General features: G+C 41.5%; 1 protein-coding gene across 1 annotated transcript; it reads left to right on the forward strand.

The window, feature by feature from the left end:
- The first annotated feature begins 2223 nt into the window (after nt 1-2223).
- Nucleotides 2224-3060, forward strand: LOC145395858 (protein GVQW3-like). Its single transcript, XM_080269385.1, has one exon. It carries the CDS (start codon nt 2224-2226, stop codon nt 3058-3060), a length of 837 nt encoding a protein of 278 aa, XP_080125511.1.
- The last annotated feature ends 11346 nt before the right edge of the window (nt 3061-14406 follow it).

Raw genomic sequence — 14406 nt, forward strand, 5'->3', positions numbered from 1 at the left:
AATATATAGATAGATAGATAGATAGATTGATAGATAGAGACAGATAGACAGATAGACAGATAATGCAAAAAAAATGTTAGTGACTAAAGCCTGCAAAAGGTTTTCTTTCGAAATAAAACACAACATACAAGAAAAATCCCGAAGAACACAGTGCTCCAGCATTTTATGATTTATTAATTCTCTTTCCTACGAAGCGAATTCTTTTACTGTCTCGTATATTCAGTTATTATTTTATCTTCCCTGTTGCACAGAGAGCGCAAACCTCCGCCAACGCCAGAAAGATCTATCATTTTCTGTATCAGAAGTCTGTTCTGGATTCATCTCAGAGTCTAATTCTTGGCCCACTGCACACCTACCTACCAAATTTTATTGATCTCAGATAGGAACTTCTTGAGATGTCCTGTACACAACAAACAGACACAGTTAATTACAAAACATCCTCCAACTTCATTTCCGGAGGAAAAGAAATCCAAATTCAAAATACATGCATTTCGAGATATCTGGACACAATGCGTTTAAATGACTTGGAGGTCATAGGCATAAGGACTACAGACTGAGGACGGAATTTCAGAGATGACTTTAGACCTTACAAAGAATATGTGAACCTCCCACAGTTGAAACAGCTAGGCTACTCATTTAATCACATTATCCATACTCCCTTAAAGGCCCGCTCTATGTCAAAAGGCCCTAATTGAGTCATAACTCGGGAAACAGTGGCCCGATTGGACTGGAAATGGTTTTACTCTTTAAGTTAGGGCATTTAATCTTGCTCTAACAAAAGTTGCGCTACGCTGCGCCGTTTTTGCTGTGTTACGGTGACAAACAAACCAACAAACATACAGGAATCGGATCATAATAATATCAATACCAGTAATCCATCCACACATATCCCCCCTCAACCCTACACACACACACACACACACCTGACCATCCTTGTCACCATCAATCATAGAGCCACCGAAAATTCTGGGTAATTATTCTCCGCCCTCCCGCAATTTAATGAGTTTTGTGTGCAGTTACTCACCCCAAGATGCATAATTAATGTTGCCCTTGTTTAGCTCAAATTGCCGGAGATAAAAAGAAAAAATAACGAATGAAAAGCTGGCAGTACGAAAGTATTATAATTATGAAGGAGAATGGAAGCTCAGCTACGATCATTTTGATATGTATGATGCCTGTATCTTAAACAGCTGGAATTATATTCTCAAGCTCAGACTCTTCCTAGATGGAGAAGTTATGCTTTTGCTAACCCTCTTTCTCTACTCCTGAATGGAGGGAAATCATCTCTGAGTTTGACATGGAACCCAGAATCAATGTTGATAGTTTATAGCTTTGGTAGACTGAATGAGCAACAAAGACCTGTTTTTGATAGTTTATAGCTTTGATACTCTGCAATAGCAACAAAAACATGTTGATAGATTATAGCTTTGGTAAACTGCACGAATAACAAACACCTGTTGTTGCTTTGGTAGTCTTCGCGAGCAGTCCATGTGAACTGTTCCCCGTGCTGTCTGACAAGGCCACGAACCATCACTTTCATACAAGGCTGGCACATCAATGATACGATATGGCTGCCTCCACCATCTCATGTCGAAGCTGGTCGCAACAATATATACAGAACGCTGAAATTCTTGCTACGTTCTTGCTATTCCGAAATAATTTCATTCAGCTGAAGGCGGGGGGTGGGGGGGGGGCTAAGAGAAATAAAAGCGTTGTTGGTGCGTATAATTATTTAAAATCTTCAGTTCGAAAACTCCTATCCAGTCATTTTTCCCATGAGCACTGATGTCACTTTATTATGTAATCTATTTCTCGTCATTTATTTGTCTCCTGTTTCTGCCTTATTCGTGGATATTACTCGAATTCTATCCTTTGCGTTTTTAAGAGATTTCTCATGTTCACAAGTACAGCTGACTCCATAAGAAGGTGGGCCACCCGTTACTGAAGATACATACATATATATATATATATATATATATATATATATATATATATATATATATATATATACACGAGGTGCATTCAAGTTTTGAGACTCTTGAGACTCTTTTGGGAGAACTGTCCTCTGTTAGATTATTGTCACTTTAATATATCATTACTATACATCTAATAAGCTAACATGCCAAATTTTGTTTTTCCAGGTTGAAGGAGACGGCTGTTACGGCACTTTAAACACACGCTACTATACAGTACACCGCTTGTCACAGCTGACTAGTTCGCAGAATGCACTCGGGACGTGAAGACAGTTTGGAAGCTCGCTACGCAATAAAGTTTTGTGTTAAACTGGGCAAAAACGCTACAGAAACTTTTGAAATGATCCAGATTGCTTATGGATTAACTTGTATGAGCAGAGCATCTGTTTTTCGCCGGCACAAGAGGTTCCAGGACTGCAGAGAGGGTGTGAGAGACGATGAGAGGGGCGGGAGGGAGAGGGACGTCAGAACGTCACAGATGGTTGAGAAAATTCTCAGTTTTCTGGACGAGGACCGTCGTGTATCTATTCAGACAATAAGTACACAGTTTGGAGTTGGTGTGGCAACTGTACACAGAATTCTTCATGAAGATCTGAACATGTGCAAAATTTGTGCAAAGTTTGTTCCCACGGTGCTAAGTGACGAACAGAAGGAAAGACGTGTTGGTGACAGCAGGGAGATGGTTGAGCTCATTACCTCGAATCCGAGTGCTCTTGGGTCTCTGGTGACCTGTGACGGAAGCTGGATCTACTGTTACGAATATGTTCCAGAGACCAAGAGAAAGAGTTACCAATGGAAGCATTTTGACTCCCCCAGACCCAAGAAGGCCGGGCAGAGCAAGTCCACTGGGAAGCTCATGATGATCCCCTTCTTCGACAGCAAGGGCATCATCTACATCCACTGGGTTTTCTCCGGCCAGACGGTCAACAAAGCATACTATGTGGAGGTTTTGAGGGAGTTCAGGATGATATTTCGTCGCAACAGGCCAGAGCTCTTCAAATCGGGTCGTTGGCACCTGCACCAGGACAAAGCACCAGTCCACAATTCCATCCTGGTGATCAACTACTTGACAGAGATGGGCGTCTAGACTGTTCCTCACCCTCCCTACAGTCCAGACCTTGCCCCCTGCGACTTCTGATTATTCCCCAAGCTGAAGGAGAACCTCAGGGGCTGTCGTTTTGAAGACGTTGAGGAGATGAAGGAGGCTGTGACAAGGGTCCTAGACACCTTCACTTTGGAGGACTATGAGGGGGCCTGCACCTCGTATATATATATATATATATATATATATATATATATATATATATATATATATATATATATATATATATTACGTGTCCTACTCTGGGCAAACGCTTCATTGCCTATTCCCAAGTCCCTGTAGTCCTCCTACATCTCCACATGTCACTACTTCGTCGCTAACACTCTCCATCCATACTGAATACATGCTAGGGCTGGCTCATACAGGACTGACGAATGGTATTAGCGGGAGTATTTTTATGACATGTCGACGGGTCATCTGGTAGATCAGAAAAGTTTTTTTTTTTTAAGAAATTCAAATCTTTATACTGTTCCATGCCCCAACCGGGATTCGAACCTGGGTCCATTTGGACTGCAGGCCGCCTCTCTACCGATTCTGTGTATGCGTGACTCATATTTTTTTTATATCTTTCTTCTTTCTTTTCCTTTCTCCCTATAGCTGAAGGAAATGGACATTTGCTGTGAATACTGGACAGTTAAACTTTGTCACCAGAAAACAAACTGGGCCAGTGTGTCATTACCGCCTTAGTGGAGACTTGTCATAGCTTCACCGAACATGTGAATCCAAGGGATGAAATATTGCTCCTAACAGACAGCGTTACTATTTATAGTTTATTATGAAACACCAATCCCATAACATTTAAGGAATATTGTTATGATTTCTTTCTTATTGGGTTAAAACTGGTACGAACCCATTTTCTGTCGTAAAATACTCCGGTGCTAATATACGCGTTGGTAGTAGATTAAACAGTGACTATCAGTCTAGTAAGTGTAAAATAGGCTACTTGCCCTCCATGTCGGGTAGCCTACCTTTTATGGAGTCAGTTATACATTACTGCACCTCTTTCCAATGCAAAGTCCTGTTTCTAATGAAATTTACATTCTTGTCTTTTAGCACAGTGTTTCCTGTGACTCAGTTAAAGCCGATTAAAATTACTTGATGGTAATGTAAATAGAACACAAGAGGTGACCCAGCCTTGGGAAGGTTAATGAAGAGCGTATTAAAGCTTAGGTCTCCACGCTCATTCTTAGCTGAATCAATTAGCTTAACTTTAGTTCAAATACAGTGTTACTGACTGTGCCACCAAGGGACGGCATTGTTGACATATTTCTTACTTTAGGCATAATGATCCTTATTCTCGTACGTTTAGGAAGCTTTGTACTGCCTGTTCGATTGCAGTTTATCTTGCTAATCTCCCCCCTTTTTTTTGTGGGGTAAAAATTAATATATTTTGTGTGGTGTATTGTAAAATTCTACAGCCTTTTATTTACATACGAGTATTACCACTCAAGCTGCAAAGTCTCACCCTCACGTAATATAAACTGTCTGGCGTTACCTGGAATAGAATAACAGACTTCTGTCGATCAGTAGAAGATTAAGATGTTGTGTGCAGAATTATAGCCGTAGAAGGCTCGTTAGGAAGTATTAGACAAGATTATAATTTTATATCGTTCTTACTATCTTATGTCTATCTATTCTATCTTAGAAAATCATTTATCTATGCAACCTTCATTAGTCTCTCTACTCCCATGTCTCACTAAGCGGCGCCTTTATGCAGTTAGCCTATCGCATAGTAGTGCTAATAACACAAGGGCATATTGTACAAAGATTTTTTTTTTCTTCCATTCACACAGTCCTACTGCCTGACATTACCCGAAACATTATTACCATGCTGAATTACTCTTTCCGTCATGTTATAATTCTTGTTAAAGAGTTTTATAAGACAATCATACATTCTTACGGTGGGCAACACAGATCACATCCTTTTCTGTTAAAAATCCATCAGTTTAAATCATATCGAGTTTGGTGTACACATAATCATGTATTAATTTTTGCAACTTTGACCACATTAGCAAGTCAGATGATCTGACTGTTCCCATTTCTAGACCTCCGGTTTCTTGTTTCTTTTGACAGTCGATGCCCATCGTTAGATTTTATAGCACAGCCTTCCATTATTCCCCACAGTTAACCGTGTCCTTATTGTATCATAAACTCTAAACACCTCCATTAAACGCCAGCTGCTACGCATCACCTTCATCGTGTGCTCATTAATAACCTGAACAGTCTACCATTTCCAGTATCCACCCCCACGATCAATATTCGCCACAGCTGCCGCCTGTTCACAATATCATGTTTATAACCATGCGAGTGATAGCTGCATCTTTAATCTTAAATAATTCTCAGCTGACTGACATCTACTCTTTGTAAAACATATCAGAGAGATGGTAGGTGGTGACAGTGACGACTACTTGATGCGGTGCTGCCTACTTCTTCCTTGGATGACTTTACATTGTTTCTTACGTGACTTTACACAGCGAATGCCTAATGGTTTCCTGTAATCCTCGAAACCATTTACACCGTTGGTTGGCAACCCTATAATCAAATAATAGGGCAATAAGGAGTTTACTATGGTACCCATGTTAACTGAGCGCCCATCCAGGACCCAAATCTCCTTACTCTTTCCATTGCATCACTGTGGAGAGATGCCTTCCACCACAAAGGAATAATGATTCACTGCACGAGATGTCCCTGTGACGGGGTTTTTGAGAATATGCAATATTAAAGAATAATATTCAATAATACTTGATACTTTAAAATGTTACTTGATAATAGGACAATGAACTGAATTGTGAAAATCAAGCAATGATTACTTTATCCCGCCTTACTTTGCCGATTCTCTAAGGAGGAGAATTTATAAACTTTCTCAACAGTACACAGCAGAGACTAATTACTCACACATGCTGTTTATTGGTACTGTTAGCCTCTGGAGAAAGTGACTCCACCCCTGACAATCAATATCTAATGCTATTAATGATAAAACAGGTTCTTGCCGGTGCATTAACTCCAAGTCGCACAACGGATTTTAAGCTTAATACAAAAGGACTGGCCTAAGTACCAGTTATGAATAATGCAAAACGTTTATGCAAACTAGGAGCTATAAGTGAAATAAGCTTAATGTGGAGAAATAAAACACGAGTTTACATTACATTAAGCTCAAGAAAAAGAACTGTTATTTTATTGATTACAATGAGTTAAATTTACGTTACATGTTTCAGAATGAATTCAAAATAAGAACACACTCAATCGCTCACTCAAAAGCTAAACTCTTAAGCCTAGGAAAAACGAAAGAAAAATACTGGTCAGAAAAGTGGGCTAAGCAGAATGGACTGGGAGTCGTTGCTGAGGAAAGACGCTGCACATGCTAAACCTCTCGCCAGTTCACACTAGGTGGGAATTCAGGAACTCGCTGGATAACAGCGGCGCTGTTCCACACTGGGCCCAATCAAACCTGCTTCCATGACGCTCTAATCCTAACTAAATTCAAATTGTGAGAGAGAGGCGAGGGCAGGCCAGCTGCTAACTGGTAACTGCTAACTGAAAGAAGTGAGCAAAACATGTCCATAATAAATCACTCAGCGAAAGCGCTAATGTCGCGTGCAAGGACGATCACTTATGAAACAGCGAAAAATGTTCTGAAAACACTCCCGATCGGGTGAATACTTGGCGGTTGACTGAGTGATACCTACTGGGATTCCACTAGAATTCATGGTTTCCCACCAAAGTTGAATGTCATGAGTTTGTTTAGATATATGATTGTGCGAATTCGTGACATTACGCCCCATTAAAAATCAATGTTTTTTTTTCCTCAGGGAAAAAAAAAATCAATATACATACATATAAATCCTAACACAGTCACACAAGATTCACACTGTTGTGTGTGTGTGCTATCCTGCTACAGGAGAAAGTCACAGTTGCCAGTGAGCGAAAAAAAACTCATATTTACGTTAATAGAAGCAAGCTTGAGGAAAAAACTCCATGACGACAGTGAAAAATCCTGTACTCAGGTCAAACTGAGCGAAAAGTTCGCTACATTTACATTAACAACTAATTGTTAGGTAACGTGATGTATGTAATACACGGTGTAGGTGTGACAGTTGTGGTGTAACTGTACCAACTTGTAAAATTGCATAATGCAAGTCAATAATAAATGATGATGACGAGGCAGAAGAGAAGAGGCGGCAGCATGCGTCAGGGACGATCAGCTGTTCTGCACGGCAATGCTGCACCCGCCAGCTGCACCTGTGAAAGCAATCAAGGTGGAGCATCAAAAGTGTCATTCTCTCTCTCCGCCTAGCAATCAGTACTTATGTTACAAAAAGTACATTATTTACATTATTAACCAGGAAACATAGTCAAGGTGTCTCTGCAGGACATCAAATGCTGACCCAGTTTACTGGTTAAACCCTAAACCTGATTAGCAAAAAGACTGGGCGTTTGTGCAGGACATCAAACGCTGCAATTCGCTAAATTAACCAGGGAACGTGGTCATGAGTGAAAAGACTGGGCGTCTGTGCAGGACATCAAACGCTGCGATTCACTAAATTAACCAGGGAACGTGGTGAAGAGCGAAAAGACTGGGCGTCTGTGCAGGACATCAAAAGCTGCGATTCGCTAATGGAACCCAGTTTACTGGTTAAACTAACTCTACACTTACGATTAACATTAGGAAGCTGAGAATCCCTACGTAATCTTGGGCAGGTCACATTTTAACACCCACTATGGGGGTGAACGCTCATGTGGATAATGTGCATTCTCCAGGAATCCTCTGAGAGCCCCACAGCTCAAGACGTTCCACAAGGTAATTCATTCACAGCCTCGGACTGTCTCTGCGGGGTTCTCGAACGTCCCTCTTAACTTACGGTACATATGTATGTACAGGCCCTGGACATACTGTGTCCTGTGGGGCCAACGGGTGAGATGCCAGGTCTGCACCCACTTCACCACTGCCCTCTCTTTCAGCTGACTCAGAGATTATGGGTGTGGTTTCAAACGGCACAAGAAGGACATGTCCCTGATTAGTGGTATGTGGACACACATTGCAGGAACGCACAAAACTTTCTCTCGTTCCATCCCTGGCCAGAAAAAGTCAGCTCGGATATGGCCCTGGGTTTTCCTTTTGCCCAGGTGACCTCCTGAGGCTGAACAATGACCCCATTCTAACACTGCTTGGCGGTACTTTGCGGGGACGACGAACTGCAGTCGAACTTCGCTCTGGGGTGTTCGTGACTCACGGTACAGCCGTCCTTGTTTGCGAAGGAACTTGGCTTGACCTCCCCGTGAATACTTTATCACTCTACCCTTTTGCATCTTTCACATGGCAGCAAGTGTCGGGTCAGAATGTTGTTCTTGGACAATATCTTGACTACGAATCAAATCTTGCGGTGTTGCGACGGTCAACGGGGTGACACGATTCAGAGCCTTGGCCATGGCTCGTGTTACTGCAACAGCTGAAGTCTGAGTAGCAACATCTATGGCACAACTGTTTTTGACACCCTGTATGTTGCCGATAATGAGGTCAAACAAGAGGTCTGGCATGACAACAGCAGCTGTCAAGCCAGTGTAGACAGGAGATGCCACCTGGATACGTGCCTCAGGGAACAATCTCACTGATCCATCAATAAGTCTAACTTGGATCTGCTTACCCGTGTACTCATCGGGCCGAACTAAACTTTGCTTGACGGAGCAACCTGAGGAACCGTTATCTCTCAGGACATTTACAGAAACACCTCCCACAAACCCTGGCTGAACAAGAAAGGCAGTGTTACTGGTGGAAGGGTCTGAGGAGGTAGCAGCCAGTCATTGGGGAGACTGCGGAACAAACGAGGCAGCAAATGTGGCGCCCTGAGAACTAGATGCCTGAGGGGTCGTGCTCACCATCTGAGGAGCTGGAGCATTGACCACCTGTGGAGGAGGGTTCACTGTTGCTGGGGAGCTAGTGAACTGAGGGGAAGTACCTGTATAGGTGGGGTTGGCACAACTGTATGCTTGTTGTGGCATGAGGGCTGCATTTGCATCCTGCCTCCGATACACTAAAGTCGATTGTCCTGACTGAGGGTTATGTGGTTTGTCCTTGCCCTGCTTCTGCTTGAAATACTGGTACTGCTGCGCGTTGGGGTTCTGCTTGTCGTACCACTTCCACTCAGGTTTCTGAGTGTTTTGCCCCTGGTCCTTATTCTGCGGTTTTGGACCTTGGCCATTATTCTGAGAACGACTTTATTGCTGGGGTTCAGTCTGAGACTGTTTCCCAGATTTATTAGCTTTCCTGTTCCAGGTATGCTGCTTGTGAGTTTGATACCCGTATGCAGTGAAGAATGCATCCACCTTCTCCACCATTTGGCTGGCATCCTTTACCTGGCAGATCTTAAGCTGAGCCATAAGTTCAGTAGGCCACGACTTTTCTAGCTGCATGCGCAGCATAAGGTCAATTATCCCCTCACGCGTGGAAGGAGTTTCATCTTTCTCCATCCACTCATCTAAGTAAGCAGTAAGCCGGTCAAGAAACTGAACGGCAGTCTCTTTTTCCTGTAAATGCTCCCTCATGAACTGACTCTTGGCGTCGTAAACTGTGAGACCATACACTTTGACGAGTGCGGCCTTCATCATCTCATACGTGAGATTGTCTCCACGAATTCTGTGGAGAATATCGAGGGCAAGGCCCTCAAACAGGCTAAGAAACTGAAGCCGCTTAGCTGCCTCATCCAGCTGGTAAAGTTGAGCCATGTCTTCAAAACGAGCTATGTTTGGCTCGATTCGCTCGCCTTCCTTGTGTGGGGGAAGCTTGATGTGTGGGGTCACCATAATATGTGCAGGGATAGCACTGGTGGAGCTTGGGCCAGCTGCACCAGATGTGTCTGAAGCCAAGGAATCTCGCTTGAGCTTCAACATTTCAAGTTCATGTTTTTCGCGTGCTTTTAGCTCGGCACGTTCGTGTTCTCATTCTTTCTCTCATTCCTCACGCTGTTCTCACTGATGTTCTAACTCGAGTTCGTGTTGTTTTTGCTTGTGTTCACGTTGTTCTCGCTCGTGTTTGCGTTGTTCTCGCTCATGTTCGCGTTGAATTCTACGCTCTTCACGAGCATCATTCTCGCATTGCTGCTCGTGATTAAGCCAAGAGAGGACGTAATCCTTTACTTCATTGGGGTCTGTAAGCCCCATATCTTTAGTTTCCTGTACATAGACGTTGGTAGACATGATGCTAAGTCAATCTAAGTGAACTAGAGACTAAGCACTGACTGCTATTTTGCAGAGAAAGATGCCAGTAATCGAGAATAAAGAATGTAGGCACAGGTTAGTGGTGACCAGTTTTATATAGTTCAACTGGTAAAGAAAGAAAATTAAACAAACAAGTAACTATGAAAACTATTATGTAAAATTAATAGAACTGAATCAATAATCACCAGTAAGATAGTGCTTATAGACTTTAATGATAAATACCTAAGTATGAGTGAGTGAGTATTATCTCGTGAATAACTTTAGAGCTAGGAGTTAATATCCTGGAATGAGGTCGCCAGATGTCACGGGGTTTTTCAGAATATGCAATATTAAAGAATAATATTCAATAATACTTGATACTTTAAAATGTTACTTGAGAACAGGACAATTAATTGACTTGCGAAAATCAAGCAATGATTACTTTATGCCAGCTTACTTTGCCGATTCTCTAAGGAGGAGAATTTATAAACTTTCTCAACAGTACACAGCAGAGACTAATTACTCACACGTGCTGTTTATTGGTATTGTTAGCCTCTGGAGAAAGTGACTCCACCCCTGACAATCAATATCTAATGCTATTAATGATAAAACAGGTTCTTGCCGGTGCATTAACTCCAAGTCGCACAACAGATTTTAAGCTTAATACAAAAGGACTGGCCTAAGTACCAGTTATGAATAATGCAAAACGTTTATGCAAACTAGGAGCTATAAGTGAAATAAGCTTAATGTGGAGAAATAAAACACGAGTTTACATTACATTAAGCTCAAGAAAAAGAACTGTTAATTTATTGATTACAATGAGTAAAATTTACATGTTTCAAAACGAATTCAAAATAAGGAGAACACACTCATTCGCTCACTCAAAAACTAAACTCTTAAGCCTAGGAAAAACGAAAGAAAAATACTGGTCAGAAAAGTGGACTAAGCGGAATGGACTGGGCGTTGTTGCTGAGGAAGAACGCTGCACACAGTAAACCTCTCGCCGGTTCACACTAGGTGGGAATTCAGGAACTCGCTGGACAACGGCGGCGCTGCTCCACACTGGGCCCAATCGAACCTGCTTCCACGACGCTCTAATCCTGACTAAATTCAAATTGTGAGAGAGAGGCGAGGGCAGGCCAGCTGCTAACTGGTAATGGCTAACAGAAAGAAGTGAGCGAAACATGTCCATAATAAATCACTCAGCGAAAGCGCTGATGTCACGCGCATGGACGATCACTTATGAAACAGTGAAAAATATTCTGAAAACACTCCCGATCGGGTGAATACGTGGCAGTTGACTGAGTGATACTGGGATTCCACTAAAATTCGCGGTTTCCCATCAAAGTTCAATGTCACGAGTTTGTTTAGATATATGATTGCGCGAATTTGTGACAGTCCCTGCAAGGGTGATTGCTTGCCTGCCGTTGATGGGTCTGCTCGACCAGATAGACCGGGGTTGCTCTGCTACTACTATTACTACTTCTACTACTACTACTACTACTACTACTGCTACTACAATGTGTATTATTATCCTTCACTACGACAGGTTTATTTGTATTTTGTTGTTACCAAAGGATTTAATGCAGCTTAAAGGATTTTTCGAACTAGAAGGGTTGCTTGCATCCATCTTTAACCTTTTAAAATTATAAAGTCTTTCCACAACTGTGTGAAATTGTGTTTTGAGCAGCCATCATGATGGGAAAAAATGACGCGACTGTAGGCTAGTGATGGAGTAAAATCCATGCAGTTCATTACTGATCATCTTCTCAAAACTTCATGTAACTTTTAACCTCTGCTTTACAACAGAGTGATTAACATCGCTGACTGTGAAGCTGCTGACCCGTTAGCACAAGGGTTTGAATCCTGGTGGAGGCAGCTTATGTCATTCGACTCAGGGGTCCATCCACTCTTTTGGGGATGGTAGATAAAATGAGCACCTAGGGTAGCTTCTAGGGGAAATAATTGTTGTAACCTGGAAACAGCAGTGAGTAATTCAATATTCTTCAAACTTTTTTCACAGCGACCCAGTTTCATTTTATGTATTATCATCACGACCCTATTGCACGGCTGTTGTACGTTTCTCCCTCTGGTATGAAAACTTTTTACTAATACATACATACATATATACATACATACATGCATACATTGCATAAACATATACATACACACACACACACACACACACACACACACACACACACATATATATATATATATATATATATATGGATTCAAAATAATTGGATATGTTGAAAGTGTGCTAATGTAAAATTTATGTATTAAAATATATTATTACAAAATATGTACAAGTACTGTGCAAATTGCAACTAAGCAGAGAAAAATAGTATGTCTTTACCTGTTCAGTGGTGTGCCTGGTGTGCCTGCTTGTTGCTAGTTATCTTGGTCTAGTCTGGCTTGCAGGAGGATAACGCCACACGCATGTTGACTGTAGGATGGAGTAGGTTTCTTTGTTTTTGTTTAGCCTTGTCAGGGTTGACAACTCTCTCTCTCTCTCTCTCTCTCTCTCTCTCTCTCTCTCTCTTTCGTGTATTTATGACTACTTGTGGACTAGTACTACTATGATGGTTACCATTTACACTGAAGCTATTAGTATTTCACCAATGGACTGTGGCAGGGGGCTTGCAACATAGGCTCTTTGATGGAGCAGTGTACTGCAGTTAATTTTCCAACCACAGCAGTATGACGTCGAATGTACATCATCGTCTTGCACACATATGAAAACCTCAATATGTTGCCAGTTAGTATAACAGCCTGTAACTTTACTGTGACGCACTACTTTTGATAAATTATTACATTTCTCACTCTCTTCCATAAGACGGTTTTGGCCTTACATTTGATTTTATCACTGGAAACTAGTTTTACAAAACCGATCTGAGCATTCTTCAGATGCAAAGAGATCATGAAGCGCTTGAGAGATGACAGGAAGCCTAATAGCCCATAAAAACTGCGTGACACTACACATACGAGAAGCTTGATTTGTGCCGTTAAATATCCTGCTCATATAAGGCAGGTCACACGCTTTCAGGGTTAAGTCATACAGGTTAAGTAGGACGCCACGGGTATTATACTATCATCACTCCTCGCAAAGTGAGAGCACCTGTTATCTTTTGAGGGACATGAGCTTGCTCTCCCCCCCCCCCTCTCACTCTTAAAAAAAAAAAAAAAAAAAAAGTTTTGTATCTGATTTTAGCCAAACTGGGTGAAAAGGTTAACCCTAAACTGTGGTGGTGTTTTTTTTTACCCACATCACTTGTGTGGCAAGTACAGGAAAAATAGTGTGTTTTCACGAGCTGCATTGACCCACTTATAATTAACCAAACGTGTTAAGCTTTAGCCACAGAAACTTCAACCTTGCCACAAATCTTTGAAAGTAACTGGAGGTCTGTAGGTAGTCCGGGCAAGAGGGAGAGAGAGTTGAAGATGTGTTTGTGCAGTCGGAAATTGAGGGTTTCCCAGGCGGTCACCAGGCGCCATTTCTGTTGGTTGCCACACCACATGCAGGAAGAAGTTTAGGAGGTGATTTCAGTGTTTTATTACTTTAAAAAACAAGTTATTCACTAAATTTTAAATATAAAGGCACTTGTTGCACTGAATTGTAGTATGCAAGTAACCTCTAAGGATCAAATCTAGTGCTGGTACACTTAGTGCTGAACATGTCACGTGAGTATAATAATATTTGAGGTGACAGACAGTATTTTCATTATGTCTTTTGCATTTTCTCAACAAATATATCAATTATTATCATTTACTGCTACATAGTAATTTATAAGGCAAAGAAGTAACATAACAGAGTTGACATACCCGGTAGATATAAAAATGTAGTACTTGGCTTCGCCAGCAATATTTAATTATTTACTTATTTTTCTGCCACCTATTACTGTTTATCCGCTTGCAAAATAATTCTCTGTCTTTTTACTCATCGTTCGTTTTATAAAACTATTACCATCCAGAACAACTTAGCAGTGAGTGTCACTTTCACTTTTGCTAACAAGTAACGCACTGTAGTGACATTCACCAGCCTCCATACTTACTATTACACCGATTATTTATTTCTTTACTAACACAAGGTCATTACACCTATGTACATTATTTTCCGAAGCATTCGAAGGTGTGCTA

This window comes from Coenobita brevimanus, chromosome 33, assembly GCF_032717465.1.
Source record: "Coenobita brevimanus isolate Jiangsu-jjx chromosome 33, ASM3271746v2, whole genome shotgun sequence".
Classification (NCBI taxonomy): domain Eukaryota; kingdom Metazoa; phylum Arthropoda; class Malacostraca; order Decapoda; family Coenobitidae; genus Coenobita; species Coenobita brevimanus.